General features: G+C 35.0%; 1 protein-coding gene across 3 annotated transcripts; it reads right to left on the bottom strand.

Annotated features, from left to right (window-relative positions):
- Positions 1 to 9266: 9266 nt before the first annotated feature.
- LOC18428581 (E3 ubiquitin-protein ligase RZFP34) lies at positions 9267 to 14692 on the bottom strand. 3 transcript variants are annotated; one of them, XM_006837871.4, is made up of 13 exons: positions 14316 to 14692; positions 13484 to 13560; positions 13275 to 13362; positions 13094 to 13153; positions 12481 to 12513; positions 12304 to 12381; positions 12011 to 12054; positions 11415 to 11455; positions 11180 to 11262; positions 10962 to 11053; positions 10487 to 10556; positions 10285 to 10326; positions 9267 to 9967 (listed from the first exon to the last, which is right to left on the bottom strand). In XM_006837871.4, exons 2-13 carry the CDS (start codon positions 13549 to 13551, stop codon positions 9830 to 9832), a joined length of 837 nt encoding a protein of 278 aa, XP_006837934.2. In that variant the 5' UTR covers positions 13552 to 13560; positions 14316 to 14692; the 3' UTR covers positions 9267 to 9829. The 3 variants fall into 3 exon arrangements, with proteins under 3 accessions (XP_006837934.2, XP_020519493.1, XP_088728335.1); XM_020663834.2 differs by lacking the exon at positions 14316 to 14692 and adding an exon at positions 13685 to 13815; XM_088872209.1 differs by lacking the exon at positions 14316 to 14692 and having other exon boundaries at positions 13484 to 13815.
- Between the last annotated feature and the right edge of the window lie 4281 nt (positions 14693 to 18973).

Here is an 18973-nt window from a genome sequence, read left to right as displayed (position 1 = left end):
TCCAAAGTGTCCAATAATAATTTGCAGATGGAACGTATTACTTGAACATTTAAATTCTTTAGAATAAACTACTAAGGCTTGATCAAACTTAATCAATTTACTACTGGAAATCAGCAGTAGAACTATTATTATTACCATCTGAAACCCATATTAATTGTTATTTTCTTGGTGATTTCTACTTAGTTTCTTTGACAATCTCATAGATCAATAATTTCTTTCTTTCTTTTTTACATCTTTGAGGTCTAATTTTTATTCCTATCTGTAATATGTAACTAAATTTCTAAATTTGATCATCAATTTGTTGTGTTGAATTGATGGTACATAGTGCTGATCTATGTCTAATTTGATCGTATTCGATGATCAAATTCAACAACAGATGTATGAGCTTAATGAAATTTTTTTTATCACTATGTTATGTCATCAAATAGAGTTACAATTCTGTGCTTATCGTTACACAAAATGCGCATCAATTCACTGCTTAATTGCATAGTCAGAGCTCAATTTATTGAAACAAAACTACTGCTGAAAAACTGGTAGTTGACTGTTACTAATATCAGCTGCAATTTCACTGAAAAAGAACCATAAAGATGGCCCCAAAATGTCCAAAAATAATTTTCAGATTGAGCCTAGTACTTGGACATTTAAATTCTTTAGATCAAGCTACTAAGGCTTGATCAAACTTGATCAATTTATTGCTTGAAATCAACAGTAGAACTATTACTATCACCATCTGAAACCCATATCAATTGTTATTTTCTTGGTGGTTTCTACTTAGTTTCTTTCACAATCTCATATATCAATTTTTTTTTTTTTTTAAAACATCTTTGAGGTCTAATTTTTATTCCCATATGTGATTTGTAATTATGTTTCTGAATTTGATCATCAATTTGTTATGTTGAATTGATGGTACATAGTGTTGATCGATGTCTAACTTGACCATATTCGATCTTCAAATTCAACACGTTTCTGCTGTCTACAGTGACAACAGATGTATGAGCTTGACGAACCAAATTTTATCGCAATGTTATGTCATCGGTCAAGATTATTTGATTATCGTTACTGACAATTCTCATCAATTCACTACTTAATTGTACAGAACTCAATTCATTGAACCAAAACTATTGCTGAAAAACTAGTAGTGGATTGTTACTGATATCAGTAGCAATCATGTGCAATTTCACTAAAAAAAGAGCCATGTGGGATGGCCCCAAAATGTCGAAAATTAATTTTGTACATTGAACTTATTACTTGTACATTTAAATGAGATCAAGCTACTAAGACTTGATCAAACTTCATCAATTTGCCGTTGGAAATCAGCAATAGAACTATTACTATCTCCAATTTGAAACCCATATCAATTGTTATTTCTTGGAGGTTTCTACTTAGTTTATTTAACAATCTCATATACCAATTTTTTTTTTTTTTTACATCTTTGAGGTCTAATTTTTACATACCACAGACATTCCAATTTTTATTCTGTGATATGCAAAAATTAGACCTCAAAGATGTAAAAAAAAAAAAATTGGTATATGAGATTGTCAAATAAACTAAGTAGAAACCACCAAGAAAATAACAAATGATATGGGTTTTAGATGGTGATACTAATAGTTCTACTGCTGATTTCCAGTTGTAAATTAATCAAGTTTGGACAAGTCTTAATAGCTTAATCTAAAGAATTTAAATATCCAAGTAATAAGCTCAATCTGCAAAATTATTTTTGAACATTTTTGGGCCATCTTGATGGCTCTTTTTTAGTGAAATTGTAGTTGATTGCTTCTGATATCATTAACAGTCAACTACTAGTTTTTTTAGCAGTAGTTTTGGTTCAATAAATTGAGTTCTGGTTGTGCTATTAAGTAGCGAATTGATGAACATTGTGTGTAACGACAATCACATAATCTTGACCCTATTTGATGATATAACATTGTGATAAAATTTAGTTCATCGAGCTCATACATATGTTGCCACCATAGACAACAGAAAAGTGTTGAATTTGAACATCGAATTTGATACACATAGATCAACACTATGTACCATCAATTCAGCACAACCAAGAAAATAACAATTGATATGGGTTTCAGATGGTGATAATAGTAGTTCTATTGCTGATTTCCAGCAGTAAATTGATCAAATTTGATCGTCTTAGTAGCTGGACCTAAAGAATTTAAATGTTAACAAGCTGAATATGTAAAATTATTTTCGGACATTTTGGGGCCATCTTGATGGCTCTTTTTTAGTGAAAATGCAGCTAATTGCTGCTGATATCAGCAACAGTCAACTACTAGTTTTTCAGCGTAGTTTTGGTTGAATAAATTGACTTCTAGCTGTGCAATTAAGTAGCGAATTGATGCGCCTTGTGTGTAACGATAATCACAGAATCTTGACCCCATAACATTGTGATAAATTTTGGTTCATCAAGCTCATACATCTGTTGTCATTGTAGCTAGCAGAAATGTGTTGAATTTGATCATCGAATATGATCAAATTAGATATCGATCAACACCATGTACCCTCTATTCAGCACAACAAATTGATGATCAAATTAAGAAACTTAATTACGTATCACAGATAGGAATAAAAATTAGACCTCAAAGATGTAAAAAAAAAAAAAAAAGTTTGATATATGAGATTGTCAAGGAATCTAAGTAGAAACAACAAAAAAAAAACAATTGATATGGGTTTCAATAACAATAATCAAGAGTGTCCAAGTCTAAAGAAGAAATTCATAGATGATACAGACTGATAGAAGGATAGGGTTTTGTAAGGCTCTCTGGAATTCAACGTCCAACAAGAACAATATATTTACGAAAGAACAGTCACTATACACATCAAATTAAGGTTATGAAGATCCTCTAATATTTACTTATGGAGTAGAAATATGTATTTCTTTTGAGTGCTTAATTTATATGAGCACTGTATGCAGTATCCCATCAAGAATTGTATGCCACAGAGAAAAATATGCTAAAAAAAAACTCGGCCACAGAATAAAGCAGTCTCCTGTTTCTAATAATCTATTTACAAAAATTTAACACCCAATAACAACGCAATGACAAATTCAGTCTCTTGTTTCCAAAATAGTTAAAGAAAGTTCTTGGCAGGAAAATGAAGGAAAGGAAAAATTAAGGAGAAGATTATGCAGTGGGAGAGAGCCTTGTACACTATCAACCACTGTTCCCTTCTTTTTTTTTAACAAAAAAAGAGTTTCCCTAGGTGAATAAAGCAATTTGATCCGTATATTGAAACTCATTGATACTTATACAACCGGAATAAAATGAAATAAATGTATCCAGCAAGAAAATAAAATATACTCCCAGGAAAAAAATCATACAACCTGTAAGAAATAAAAAATCCCATATAACCGGTAAAAACAATAATATAACCAATAAGAATAAAATAAACTCATATATTCAACAAGGAAAAAAAATCATATAACCAGTAAGAAAAAAAAACTCATATAACAGGTAAAAACAATAATATAACCAATAAGGAAAAAAAAAAAAAAAAGCAGCAATGAACTAGGGTCAACACCCCAAAAAACCAGCAAAAAACTAATCATGATACACAACAAAAAACTAGTAAGAAAAAAAAAAAAAAACTCATAGAGCCAGCAAGAAGAAACAATTGAACCATATAACTAGTAGGGGAAAAAGAACAGAACCTAAAATATAAATAAATACACTTGTGCATTTGGGGGTTTTCTTGTTTGAGCATAACCAAGGAAATAACATAAAAATCGAATATAAAATGCTCTTTGTAGATTTAGGATTAATATTCTCTAAGCATAATAATAATAATAATAATACTAATAATAATAAATAACAATAATAATAATAATACTAATAATAAATAACAACAACAACAACAACAACAACAATAATAATAATAATAATAATAATAATAATAATAATAATAATAATAATAATAATAATAATAATAATAATAATAATAATAATAATAATAATCATAATAATGAAGACAAATCAAAAATAAAATGTCTTTTGTAGATTTGAAGGCTATGGGAGGCTCTATAGATCTAAAATTAATCTTTTCTGAGCTTAATAAGAAAAAAAAAAAAGAAAATTAAAAAAGAAAATCTATTTTGTAGATTTGAGATTATGGGAGGTCCTATGTAGATTTAGCATTAATCTTCTCCGAGGATAATTAAAAAAAAGAAGACAAATAAAAAATAAAATTTCTTTTGTAGACTTGGGTGTTACGAGGTATTAACAATAATAATAATAAAAGAAACTCATGTAATTTAGTGAGCTCGTAGGTTCAGCACAGCAAGGGGGGAGGTGAAAGCACGCTTGGGGCAAGGAGGAGTTTCGGTGAGAGGCAAAGACAAAGAGGGGCTTCAGGGGAAGTTGGAGAGGCAAGACATCAAAACCAAAATAAAAAAGATGATATCCCCAAGTAGGGGTGAGAACGGGTCTGGATTTGATCCGATCAGGATTTGGATTCTGATCTAAGAAGTATATATTGGATTTAAGGTCAAACTGGATCCTCGACATGTGGATCCGGATATAAACCCGAATAATATTCATTGGATTCAGAACTGAATAGTATATGGGATCTGGATCCTATCCATCTGCATCTTGATCTAATTAAGATTTTAATTTGGATCTGCTTTTTAGATCCGGATCCAAATTTTTAGTCCATACTCTGATCCAAAGAGGGTCCAAAATACAGATTTTGGATCCATATCGGGTCACCTTACCCCTATGCCCAAGCGAAGTGAGGGAATTTTTTATTTTATGTCCGCGGTGTGTGATCCATGTTCCTTAAGCTTCGCTCTCTGTATGGGGTTGAAGGGCCACTATCCCCATTTTTGAGGAAGATAAACTTCTCACAGCTTAAAATAGAACCTATCCGAACTTAGAACCATAGGTGCAGGTTGGAATTTAGGATTCCGTATGATTTAAATTCCAATTATCAAACGTGCTCCTGATACTAATCTTTTGTGGCCCAGTCATCTTTGGCTGGCTCCTCCTCTTCATCCTGGGTTGTCAAGCACAATGTCTGGTCAGGATGAGCTATACACGTCGAAGGCAATCCGCTAGAAAGAAAACAAGCCAATCCCCTCTAGCGAGAGAGACATAGTTGGTCATAATGCGCTAGAGGAGAGTGGGTCGTTTAGGTATGCAAACATGAGGGAAGTGACGCTTGTAGTTGGAGAATTTTTAGAGAGAGACTGAACAAAATCAAAGTTTACATAAAGGGGTGGGGTCTTGGCTCGTGTCCTGTTGCTTTAACATAAGTCTCTTATTATTGATGGGAGCTTTTCCATTGTAGAGAGAGGAAAATATAGCGATCTTTTTTTCTTTTTTCTTTTTTTATAGAGAAGAAGAAAAGAGAGAAGCTTGTTAGAAATAACTTTTTCTTTTAAAGGGAAAAAGCCTAAAAGAAAAAAAAAAAAAAAAACCTTTAAGAGACATAATAACCTTAGATATATTATCCGGAAGAAGTTAGAGAGCTCAAGTGTTTCTTGTATAATTTTGTACTATTATTTTTAATGGTGGATCTAATTCATTTCTCCCGTGGACGTTGCTAGAAAAGTGAACCAAGTAAAATATCGGTATCATTATTTATTTATTTGATTGCTATTTTCACTCATTCAAAAATACGTAGATTTTTGGTTTATTTTGTACCGAATCTGAATTCCGCTATGCACATCCACTGATTTGCAAGAGGGCTCCACTGGATGAGCTCAACAAGTGGTAGTAGAGCGCACGATTTTCCCTTAATTCTTTGCTAAATCTCCTAGGTAGGCTGGAACCCTTTTTGAACTACCTGATGGAGCGTAGAATGAGCAAGGGAAAAAACCTCTCAGGTAAAGGGAGCTTTTAGGGACACCTTGTCAGTCAAAAGAGATCGTTGGTGAGTGACCAATATCCAAAGAAGGTCGTTGTTGACAAACCATTAGTTAACACCTTGACCGACAATTAACCGATGATGAACCTCAACTGATGGTGATACCTTGACAGCCGGTGGGACTTTAACCGCTGACGACACCTTAACTTCTGGTGGGGCACTTAACCAACAAAGCCACCGTCAATCGACAAAGTCAATCTTAACTAACATAATCGCCCTTAACTGACAAAGTCACTAGAGGCATCCTTAACTGACAGAGGCACCTTAACCGTTGGAGGCATTTTAACTGCCAAAGGCATCCTTAACTGACAGAGGCACCTAAACCGTTGGAGGCACCTTAATTTTTGGAGTCATCTTAATTGACGGAGGCACCTTAACCGCCAAGGGCAAACTTAACCGATAGAGGCACCTTATCTGCCAAAGACACTAATCGTCAAAGAAACTTTAACAGATGGTGATCCTCCAAGGAAAAAAGGGCGAAGAGAATGGTGTAAAGATTGTATGCATGGACTAAAAATGGATTCAAGTATGGTATCGCTCAACAAGAATAATTGGATCATCTAGAAGCCAAAGATGGAAGATCTTCTACCCTATATGAACTTGTACACACCTAATGAAAGGGTAGAACACAAGCCTCAAGGTATGACTGATGACGAGTGGAAGAGACTTGACCTAAAGGTGACAATGCTGGGATGAAAATGTGTTCCACCATATATCAATAGATATATCTTTCAAGTCATTAGGAATAAGCTACATGATTGTGAGATAGAAAGACCGCCGAAAATAAGGCGTTCTTAATCCAAAAAGTGGTGAACATGAGGTTCACGGATGAGGAATCCGTTGTAGTGCACCTAAATGAGGTGCAAAGCACTATTAGCCAATTCGCAACGATGAAGTTGTTCCTAGAAGATGAGCTACAAGATATGCTTTTTCTTGATGCACTACCGGACAATTCGGAGACCCTGGTAATCTCCTAAAGTAGCTCGTCACCTGACGGGCTGGTGAGCAAGAGTCGGGTCATTAACAGCCTGCTGAATGAGGAGATGATAAGGATCCTTTGTCACATCGAACTCGCAAGCTCGATATAGATCTAGGAATTGGGAGATCTGGGAATTGGAATCAAAACCGATCAAACAGATTTAATGATAAATCTAGATTGAAGAAGAAAAATGGGATCACATGTTTTCGTTGTGGCAAGGAAGGACATATTAAAAAAAATGTTGGAAGCTCAAGAAAGAGCGGAATGAGGACAATCCCAAGAATGATGGTAGAGAAATCACTGCAATAACCATAGATATGGTGTGGTTGGAAACTATGGTGACAAGTGCAAATAATGTTCGTGTCGATATCAGAGCATCATTTTATGTCACCCTACATAGACATTATTTTGCTTCTTACAGAGTAAGAGATTTTGGCTTTGTAATGATGGAAAAAGATAGTTCGTCAAAGATTATGGGTGGAGTGTACTGATGCAAAAAAATAGGGAAATTTATATTTTTAATTTTACTATTTTTGTAGTTATCTTTTTTTTTTCAGAAATTAAGAGTTGGTGCAAGAGGATAAGTTAAGGTGGGAGGAGGTTGTGCATGAGGATATCGAGGAAGTCATATTGGATAATCTAAGGAAATATTATTGAGAGAGATTTTAGGGGATTTACTTGAGAAGGAAAGAGCAATAGACATAGGGAAAACATGGGATTGAGGTGAGAAAAAAATAAGAAGATAGAGAGAGAGATGTGGGATTAAAAGAAATGTGGGAGAGAGGGAGTCCTTGGTTTTTTTTTTTTTTCTAATTTTAATTATTTATTCTAACTTGTATTTAGAGGGAAGAGGTCCCTTTTGAAGATGTGAAAGAATAAAAAAAGAGTTTGATCTTTAGTAAAATATCTTGGGATAGATTCTCTTGTAGACTCAAAGAGAGAGTATAATCTCTCAACTCTTTAATTTAATTTTAATTTTTTAGGTTATTATTTTCTCTTGGTATTAATTGGTATCAGAACAAGTAAGATCCATCAATCATGATGCCACCAAAACCTGCTCTCACAATCGATGATATTTTGCTACAAATCATGGAGTTTGTGAATCAAGAAATTAAGGACAACATAAACACATCCATGGAGGGTATCTGGAAGAGACCTAAGCGAAATTAAATAAAAGTTGTAGTGGTTGGAGGATACCATTCATTGAAAAGATGGCGCTTGCAACCACATGGATTTTACACCAAAATTCATTGTAGAGACAAATTGGGTCCCACAACCGACTCGGGTATAGAGGCTTGATTGGTTAAGTGCTGTTGAAAAATTTTTTGAGTGGAGTAAATAAAATTTTTGGGTTGAATGGTGACCATTCATCAACCACTTCCATTGAAGGCGCATACACCTCGATCCATGTAAGCACATGGCACATGGGCAGCTATTCATGGTCTTGTTTGTTAGGAAAAAGTTTAAACCATGTCCTATGCCACCGTCCTAAAGTCCATATTGGAGATAGATTTAGGATCTCGGATACATTCTCGCTTTAGATCCATGTTTTTGCGACACAAAAAATTGATGATAAGCAAAGAACCAAAATAGCCAGTCTAAAAACAAAATCGAAAGGATGAAATTTCTATAAGACCTAGGCTTTATGAAAACAAAGTAAAGCTTCACCTCAAATCCTCATCCTCAAATCCTCATCCTGATAGCACTTTCAGCAGTGGAAATCTTCATCCTGATAGCACTTTCAGCAGTGGAAATCTTCATGATGGCTTTAAAACCAATTTCCATCACGGACTATAAAATTAAAAACTAGAAAAATGTATCTGTGAACACTTATTTTTAAGGCATAATTTGTTACAATATATATAGAGGGGTGCAGTTTGTATAGAGCAAAGGTTCTAAACAATCAAAGTAAAACGTACCTTCAAATAGTGTTGAAAAATGTGGTTTCAATTCGTGAAATCTTTGTGATAAGTCTTAAAATATATTTTCATCTTTAATTATCGAATTAGAGCTTCAAAACTAGTATAAATCAGACACATCCATGACAACCTTGAAAATAATGCGTTTCAAAATGCACTATTTCTAAAATTTGAAATCTATTTTTTTTTCATGTCCATGCATCTTGATTTCAAGAAGATCAATTGAGGATATTTGGACATCAAAACAACCTCTTCTAATGAAATTTTTGAGGTGAGCTCTAATTTGATTGTTTAGAGCTTCTACTCTATATAGTGTCTTTAGTAGCCGTTCGACTGGAATTCGGACATTCAGTCTGTGTTCAACTATCACAACAGCCTACAGTTATTCATTCGGGCACCTTCGCTGACGGCGATCCTTAATGCTATCTTATGGAACTCAACACACTAACCAGCAAACCACGAGCTCGAACCGCGAGGAACTGTGGATAAGGAATATAGACGAGAAACAAAATTGCATCAATTCATGGAGACAAACCCTACATAAATAGCAAAACACACAAATAGCAAAACACAGCGCAACTTTTATCGTGAAATCAATTATTGACAAAAGTATATCAAGCCCCACATGGGTAATGTCTTTCGCATGATGATAACTGGCCTTCTCTCCGACAAACAACGGCAAGAACATGCAAGACTGTTGTCTTTCTCGTTTGGCCTCCATCAACATTCATATACAACAACGAAATGTCGCCATGGTCTTCCACGAAGCACCCATTATCATTCCTCCAATTTGATTGATGTGCATATATTGCACTCAAGTTTCAGCAAATACTTGGGAGTTATTTCAAGTTTGGCATGCTAGAGTAAGCCCTAAGACAAAAACAATCTACTCTGTTTTGGAAGCCCTGTTTCGAAGCATGAAGCGCAAGGTATGCACAGCCTTTCTCCCACAATTAAGAAATCAATCATCTAATTTTTTGTATAATCCTTACTCAATTATGTTTCTTTGGCATGGAATAAGAATTGGGCTATGGGAAGGAAATTTCGAATACATGAAGTTTCAAATTCTTGATGAGCAAGATGCCGGTCCCCCCCTTGTTTGCCGCGTATTGTAGGAATTGCAATTGAGGCATTTGTGAGCAACGATGTGGAAGTGGACCTCCGAGGTGACTCCACAGTCATTACAAAGGATCCACACCTGATGGTTGAATTCAACACAATTAGCTCATACTCCAATACACGAATCAGTCAAGGTTAGTTGAAGTAAATACTTAGGGCGTATATTATAGCTCAGTTAGACTCTTATATAATCCATATGGTACTAAAAGCTGCATCCACTGTCCATCTTACTGATAGATGGTTGGAGATTAACCATAACTAGGTGAATGTTCTTGTGGGCCGCAGCACGGTCAATCTTCCATCATCCAATAGTAAGAGAGAACAGTGTAGTGCCACCGAAATAATATCATATACTATGGACCATTGGAGTAGAAATCCTTCACAACTCTTACTTACCATCTTGTTTTGGTATATCGTAGGCATGGGTGTGGCTGCAACCTGAAATACAATTCCATGGAAGGTCTTTAGCATATGAGAATCTGGTCTTTAGAGAATTCAAGATACAAAGTTAAATGGATCATAGGCAAAGCTCTTTAGCATATGAGAATCTGGTCTTTAGAGAATTCAAGATACAAAGTTACATGGACCATAGGCATACCTCCTCGTCCATCTTTTGCCACACGTTTGACATATCACAAATTGACCTCGAACAAACTGGGCATGTGAATCTGCAAGTTTTGGACACAACTTCAACAATAAGAATGTGTGTGACCGTCTTTCCAGTTTTATAATTTAATGACAGTGCTCTAATAGGATGCCTTCTTCTATGTGTTTCGTACTCTCTTTTCTGCATTAGTGATAACATCATTTTTATCACCAAATTTTTTTTAAAAGAATGTCATTATCTTGCTCTAGGTAATTGTGGGAGAAGGGTTCTGCAACACCAAATACTACCCACTGAAAAAAGGTAAAAGAAAAGGACAAAATAACAGAAACCTTTGGAGTGAGCCAAACCTCTCAAAACATAACAGAATTGCAACTTTCGAAGAAAGAAATATATCCATTTCTTTAGATTTTTTCTTGCTCTCTTTCTAAGCTACATAAAAGAAGAAAGGAAAAAAAGAGTAACTTACTGAAAATGGTGCTTCATCTCATTTAGACACTCCGAATGAATGGTATGCCCACAACGCATCACACTGATGTCTTTTGTAGAGTCAAACAAATACTGTATCCCACAAAATGCAATACAAAATCCACAATAAGAAGGGTGGTAGAGGAAGCATAAGATATTGAATGGACCAGTTGTGCAACCCAATCCACAGTTAATAAAAGGTGTCAATAAAAAGCTTACCTCAAAGCAGACAGGGCAATTGTGGTGCATTGCTCTTTCCACACAAGGGTGAGAGTCTTTCAACTCGATGGAGTAGCAACACCCTAAAAGACATAGTTGAACAAAGCACCATATCACTTGAAAGAATAGATAGCACATAAAATTCTAAAAAATAGTAGATATGTTGGAAGACATATAAATGCATAAAAAGAGCAAGAATAGGAAGAATTGGTTCAGGAATCTGAAGAAATCTTACCACATTTGTAACAGTGAAAGAAATTCTCTTGGCCTCCAATTCTGCAAAACAAGAATTGTCACAGATGAATAAATTGGGCCAATGAAAACATTTGAAACTTTTATAGTGCAATCAGGATAAGGAATTCGATATATGTTCCTATTGCCGAACTGCCCGAGACAAAAAAATCATTATACATGTATCATTCACTGGGACCAGATAACGATAAAAAAGAAAAAGAGAGAAAAAGAGAACATGCTCTAGGCAAAGGTGGTCAGCATGGGGTTGTCATAACATGATGTCTACAGTTCTATTCTCACCAAGTTAACGTTCAAGAGAGAGAGACAGAGAGAGAGATTAACAAAAACTTAAGCAAGATGGCATATTGTGAAAGGTAGCAGCCTCAAACTTCGGAAAACCAATGGAACTCCAAATCATCTTCTCTTTTTTTTTGAAAATGTTGTCCAAATCAAATTTAATAAACAAAGGTCAACAGATTAGAGCAAATAACCTTGAGATTAATGATTTGTGCTACAAAAGAAAGTTCGATAAATTGCAATAGGAGCAGAAAACAATAACCGATAGATATTCTATTGAGAAAACTTCCATCAACTAACCTGCAGATTCCACATCCATCACAGTGATACTGTTTCTTTGACACCTGTTACATTCAAAAATCTCATTTTCAGAATATGTTTAAGAACTCTCGTTTATAAACGGATAAAACATTTAGCATTATCATACAAAACTATCCTTGCATCACAAGGCAACAGACAAAAGTTGCATGTGTTTAAGCATTTGCCAGTCATATCAAGGAAAAAATGTGGTGCGTGTGTGTGTGTGTGTGTGTGTGTGAGAGAGAGAGAGAGAGAGAGAGAGATTAGAAACAATAGTAGACTAGAGGACATACATCATCATCATAAAATTTGCACTTTGCGCAGTAATATCTTCCCATACAAACCCCACAGTTTTTGCAATTCTCTTGAACCTGGAATTTACAACAAGCACTGGACATTATTAAACATGAATCTAAAAAACAAATGTATGATTTATCTCACTGAAACTGAATCAGACTTTATAATCTTACCTCTTGCTCAGTGGCACATAATGAACAGATTACCTGGAAACCACAAACAAGAGTATGCATGTTAAAAATTACATTTTGAAATTTTGAAAATGCACAAACAGTTAATGGAAAAAAGAAATGCATAAAATTAAAATCATAATAAAAATCATCATTATTAGAGCCTTATCCCAACGGTAAATAAGATCATAATAAACATATTATTGAAAATTTCTGAGCCCAGATAAGGTCACATATGTGACAGTTAAAATTTGCGAGAATCCATGTATTTTGCGAATTTACTGATAAATATTTGTCTCTTTCGGAGACAGATTTCCCATAAAACGCATGGACATGCAAAAAGTTCCGTCAGTGTTATCTTTAGAACCCCACACTGGGTTTCTTCTTATCTCTAACTATAAAGTAATTAAACAGGACCACTTTTTCCTATTTTCTTACAGAGCCTAACTCCAAAAAAAATTTTGACCCACCAATTTGAGAGAAACAGACGAAAATGAGGCAACAACACAAAAATCACAAATGTATCAGATGAAAACTTACTGTCAACAAGGGAGAGAGAGAGAGAGAGAGAGAGAGAGAGAGAGAGAGAGAGAGAGAGGATAAGATAGAAACTTACTGTCTTTACGTCGTGACGAGGAATGTCATGTCTATCTAGGGGGTCCACCTCCATTGAATTCTGTTTCAAAATTCATGTTCTCAAAAGATTTGTTGGGTGAAATTGAAACCAAAGGAACGAATCTCTTAGAGAGAGAGAGAGAGAGAGTTTGCAACCCAAGAAAAGCAAAAGGAATCCATACCTTTGCTTCATTGTGACAGTGCCTGCAATCAAATATCTCGTTGCAACAGGGTGCCCTGATTTTGCAACGCCTCCTGTAATGAGAGCACCTGAACCACAAGAAAAACCAAAAACACAAATAATTCAATAAAACATTGAAATCTAGGGGAGAAAACAGAGTTATGGTCCCCATTAAAACAACCCAATAACGAAAAAAAAAAATCGACTAACCCAAAATGGCCAGAACCATGATCCATTTCAGAACCAGATGATGATTGGAGCTCACAAATAATCTCCATTTCTTCGACCTGAAAATGCAGCAACCCACTTAGAAATGAGAACGCCCCTGTTTTTTCTCCCTCTGCTTTTTCCCTTATTTCTCTTATTTTTTGGCGGGTGAGCTTGAAAATTTTACTGCTGATGAGAGAAAACCTCTGGTTTCTTCAGAAGGGTTTTCCCACGTAATCTCTCCCTTTAGTCACCACGAGCGGTTTTCCCAATCGATCAAAACCGCTTTAAAGCAGCAGAGCGAGACCGCTTGCTCATGGAGAGCGGGGCTCCCTAAAGCCAGCCATCTGGGGAGACCTATTTATAGGGGGTCGACACCATCATTACGAAACCCATTAAACTCTCTCTCTCTACAACTGCTCACTTCCTTCCCTCCCTCTCCCTCTCCCTCTCCCTCTCCATCCATCCTCCTCTCTCTCTCTCTCTTCAATTATGCATCTCTCTCTCTCTGCATTACATATAAATATGGTCTTTAATTAATGCATTTCGTCTCTCTCTCTACAAAAACTTCGAAATCCTAAAAAACCCTCTCTCCATAAAAGTTGAAAAAACTTCATTAAAAAAGGACAGTTGGTGATCATTTATGGAAATCCCGGAAAACCACCTAACCATCACGTCAGATGAACCGTTTCTTACATGTAATGAGGCGTCCTAATTAAATGGGGATCTATTATAGATGCACAGAATGGAACAGTGGTTGTAGGGAGAGAAAGTAGAAGATAGAGAGAGAAAGTAATAGAGTGTTTCTAATCCGGATCATATGTTGCTTAGTTACCGTTGGCCAGGAAAAGCGGAGGAGCTGAGTGGCTTGCAAAAAGGCTTTCCTCTTCTTGACGAAACGGTTTTGGAAACTTTTATGAATACAATACAATGAAACTGGTGCGGGTTGATTGTTGTTGAGTGAAAGGAGAGAGAGGCGCGTGGCATTTTATAAGGGAGGGAAGAGAAGACGGATGCGCGTGGAGGTGATAAAACCACGGGAGTCAAAACGGGTTTTGTTGAATGAAAACTGCAACGTGGAAGGTCCTTTTTTTTTTGGGTAAGACGTGGACAGCCCTTTGATTTGGACTAAATGACGCATATGATCCTTGCTGTGGAGATAGACTACTAACATGAAGTTTCCAAAGTGGGCCGCAAATTAGAGTGGGATTCAGGACCATAAAGAGGATAATGTCTATATGAGGCCTCAATCCCATAGGAAGTAATGTTCATGGATATTAGGAAATTCTCCGATTGATTATCTCGACCGAGATATATAGATATTAAAAAAAAAAAAATTTAAGTCTTGAAAATAATGTATCTTGTAATAAGTGTCTAAAGCATCTATTTTCAAATATTTTAGGTGTTTATAGGCTTGTTTGATCTGTACTATTTGGGATTATATACATATTATGTGATCATTTGTCTTTAGTACAAGGAGGTCACAACTAACCCTAACCATTAGATATCTGTTTGGATGGCTTAGGGTGTATCATAAAGTTCAAAAAAATTTGTTTTGGGCTTTGAGATTAGTCTCAAGTACACTTACAACCATCTGATTTGAAATTTGTTGGCCAAAAATAGTTATGACTTCTTTGTACTAAAAGTAAATGATCTTTTTGTATAATTTTTCATATTATTTTTATGATTTTAAATAGTTATAACTTCTTTTCCTACAGCATAGAAGTTCTATCATCCCCTTACCATCCAACCATCCAATTTTGATCAAGATAGTCATTCATCGTTTGATCTTAGATCCGACGTCTTAAGGTATTTTATTTTTAGTTTTTTTTTATAAAAATCGTATGAATATGAAATATGGTATGTACCATCTTCTCATTGGGGCGCACTTCTAAAAAATATTAAAAATAATTTTTCGATAAAATATAATGATGAAAATACCCCTTGAAAATTTCAGGGGGATTTTGGTTATTTTATTTTATTGAAAATATTTTTTTTATATTTTTTGTTAGTGCGAGTTTAAAAGAGGAATGGACGTCCAAATTTTGGTGTCAAAATAATTTATAGAAAAAAATTAAAAATAAAATAGTGTAGAGACGTGACATTGTGATTGGCGCAATCTTCACTCTCCATTTAAAATGGACGGTTGGATAAGGGGGAAAATAGAACTTCTATACTGTAAGAGAAGCATAGAAAGCTTGTCCTCTAGAATAGGCTCAAAGTTAAGTGGTTAGGGCAGCAGGGTGCATGAACTTGATATCTTGAGTTCATTCCTATCAAAACTAGAGCACACCACCTTGTTGAACTATACAAAAAAAAAAAAAATAGAAAAGAAGGTGAATGCTCCCATACACCCGCCGATCAAGGTCATATGTCTCGTATGGTTTCCTATTTATAAATACCAAACAAATTTTTAATTATCAAAATTTCTTTTATATGTTATTATTTCTATTGCTAAACTTTGGATTCTAGCAAATAATATTAACATATTTTCTCTTTGAAAAAATATCAATATTCCCCAAAATTTCTCAAGCAAAAGAAATCCATGGTCTTGAAATTTCATGATAGGTATCTTCCTTTCTCGAGTGCCTACCCAACCACCCTAACTCACTGGCTACTACCAATTTATTGTCTTTACTTTAATTCCATCGTCCTTTTCCTAAAGATAAATTCACCAAAATCCTATGATGAGGAACAATTCAATATCTTACTCATTTACAATTATTCCAACGCAAGACCAATTTTTTTTATGTTACTTTGAAATTAAGTCAATGTGCATGTTAAATCATTTATCTTTTTATAGATATTTTGATAAATTTCTCTCTTTCCACTTCAATGTTGAAAGAGCTACAAATTTTCTCCATTTTAAGGGCAGCTTGTGAGGCTTAGATGCTTCTCTTGGTTGAGGAGAAGCCGTTCATTATTAGAAAATTGTTTTACGAGTCAGCCGGCATAAGAGCCTGTTGATTTACAAAAATCCATCCTAAAGATGTATGTTATCTAAGAATATTGTCTATGAACAAGATATGGATGGTCCATAAAAAATACTACAAAATTATATTTTAAATTTTAAAACATTATTTTTGTTTTCATACTTATGATCATCTTGGCCTAGATGATGAATCTACAAAAGAAAATTAGAAAAAACATTCATCTAAAATGAATTTTAATTGGGGGCCGCATATATACATATGAGTCGGCCGACTCATAGAAACCCCATCCATCATTATTTGCGGCAGCTAAAGTTGGTTATACATTTGGGGGCAAAAATAGGTGAGGAGCCGAAGGAGAACGTTGGAGACAGCCGAAATTTCGGTGGATTTCGGGTTGGAGACAGGAAGGTGACGTTGTTGGGCGATGGGAGTTATTATAAGTTGTCGAATCCCAAGTGGATAGGAATGCTGACGAGGCGTGGGTCCCTCCACGTCAGCAAGTATCGAAACGTGAGGTGCACCTATCCTTTTCTGGGCCAGGGTTAGGGTTAGGGTTAGGGTTTGCAGCAGCGGTGGGCGTTGCCATCAGTCGTATCATATGTGCAATCCTCCTAAGCACGTCTTTTCTTTTGTTTGCTTTTGCATTCTACTTTTCTTATTATTTGAGTCTTTCGCTTTTAACCCCACATTTACAGCGGTACACGCCTTTTTTGTGCCACTTTTTCTTTAGGAAAAAGTTTATTTAAAGTTGCAACTTTAAAATGTAAAATAAAAAATACAACTTAAAAATCTATCATAAAATGTTTATTTTAATATTAAAAAATCATTTAATTGATCATCTCGTATTGAGATGTATGAATATAAAAAAAAAAAAAAATTTATTAAAAAATAGTGCATCTTGTAAAATATTATATAGACTGTCCATTTTTTAAATTTTGATATAAAAATAAATTTTCGAATAATCTTAAAAATATTTTAAACTAAAATTACACAAGGTAACAAACTTTGGAAGTACACCTTAATTGGATTGTTTATGATTGCCACGTTACAGAGACCACACCCTTGCCTTTATTTTCATTTGTTGGAACTGAAAAGTTGTATCCCTTATTTGTTCGCAACATGATAAGGTTTGTTGTGTATATATTCTGCATGCACTCTCCATATTTATTTATGGAAAATGGTTTGATATGGCTGCAAGCCTATGAAAATAAATAAAAGCCTCATCTTATAACTCATCAAAAATTGTAATAAAAGTATTGGAAGGCTTTTGCATTGACCATCTCGGTTTGAACATTGTGGTTTTAGAAGAAAACTTGGATTTCAAGTCCTAAAATAGTATATACTGTAACAAATTATCTAGACTGTTCATTTTACCTTAAAAATAAGTCTTCACATATACGTAAGATTTGTACTATTTTTAGCTTCAAATTTTATTGTCGGTGTTGAAAATTGATTTTAAAGTCATCGAGGAGATTTTTGTTGCCAAAGTGCTTTCCGAATGAAGATTTGAGCTGAGGCTTTACTTTGTTTTTATAAAACATAGGCCTTATAGAAACTTCATTCTTAAGGGTAAGGCCCTAAACATATAAACTAAGACACACCTCAAAAATCCAATAAAGAAGGTTATTTCATGCCCAAAAATCCTCAAATCCATCATCTCGACATCAAGATGTATGGGCATGAGAAAAAATAGATTCCAAGTTTTGAAAATAGTCCATCTTATAATGTATTTTTGGATCATCAATTTTCAAAAAAATTTAAGCTTTCATAGATATGCTCGATGTACACTTTTTATGAAGCTTTAAACTTTACAATTAGGTATAAAAATAAAGTTTCAAGCCATCACAAAGATTTCCAGTACCGGAAAAACATATCCCGACACTATTTAGAGGTACCCCATACTTTGATTGTTTGGAGCCTTTGTCCTATACAAACTAGACCCTGTATATTATAAGACCTTATTTTTTTGTAAGGTCACAATTACTTTAAGCTACTTAATGTGAAATCCAATAGATGAAAGTATGCCACAACATTCGAGAAATTTCATTTTGGACTTTGTGCCCGAACAATGAGTTATCCTCATCCACCCGATTTTAAATCTAATGGCTGATGATGATTTGACCTCCTTGAATTGAAATTAAATGGTCTCATCGTATACATTATGCAGTCTTTTTCGCATCTTTGGGAGTTTACAACATGTTTTAATACGCAAGGTATAGATCAGGAATTGCTGATTCGGACTAGGAATCTGTCTAAACCAATCCCGGTTCATATGACTTGCAATGGATGGAGCAGCCCGGCTCTAAAACATTAGGGCCCAAGCTACAAATTGTGGCCCGAGAACCGAGCTAGGACCAGGGCAGGGCCCTCTTTTTTCTTTTATATTTTTTTTTCTTTTATTTGGACAGGCCCGGTTCAGTCCGGCCCTCATAGGGGCTAGGTCCAACCTTATGGGGATAAAGGCCAAGCCAAGGCCAAGGCTGGCCCTACCATGCCCGCCATGTTGCCACCCTTACTGGTTTCTTGTTGGAAACATGAATTGGTCTTGTTCCTATAGATT

The sequence above is a fragment of the Amborella trichopoda genome, chromosome 7 (assembly GCF_054954075.1).
Source record: "Amborella trichopoda isolate Santa Cruz 75 chromosome 7, AtrichopodaSantaCruz75HAP2 v2.0, whole genome shotgun sequence".
NCBI lineage: Eukaryota > Viridiplantae > Streptophyta > Magnoliopsida > Amborellales > Amborellaceae > Amborella > Amborella trichopoda.
Note: the sequence above shows the minus strand (reverse complement) of the source record. Positions and strands in the feature narration are given on the sequence as shown.

Bases quoted from the DNA above. Each gene is read 5' to 3' on its own strand.
- LOC18428581 (XM_006837871.4), bottom strand. From the start codon at position 13,551: ATGGAGATTATTTGTGAGCTCCAATCATCATCTGGTTCTGAAATGGAT. The intron at 13,154-13,274 runs GTATGGATTCCT...ATTTTGAAACAG, and splicing joins ACTGTCACAATGAAGCAAAG to AATTCAATGGAGGTGGACCC. The intron at 12,055-12,303 runs GTATGTCCTCTA...TGAATGTAACAG, and splicing joins GCAAATTTTATGATGATGAT to GTGTCAAAGAAACAGTATCA.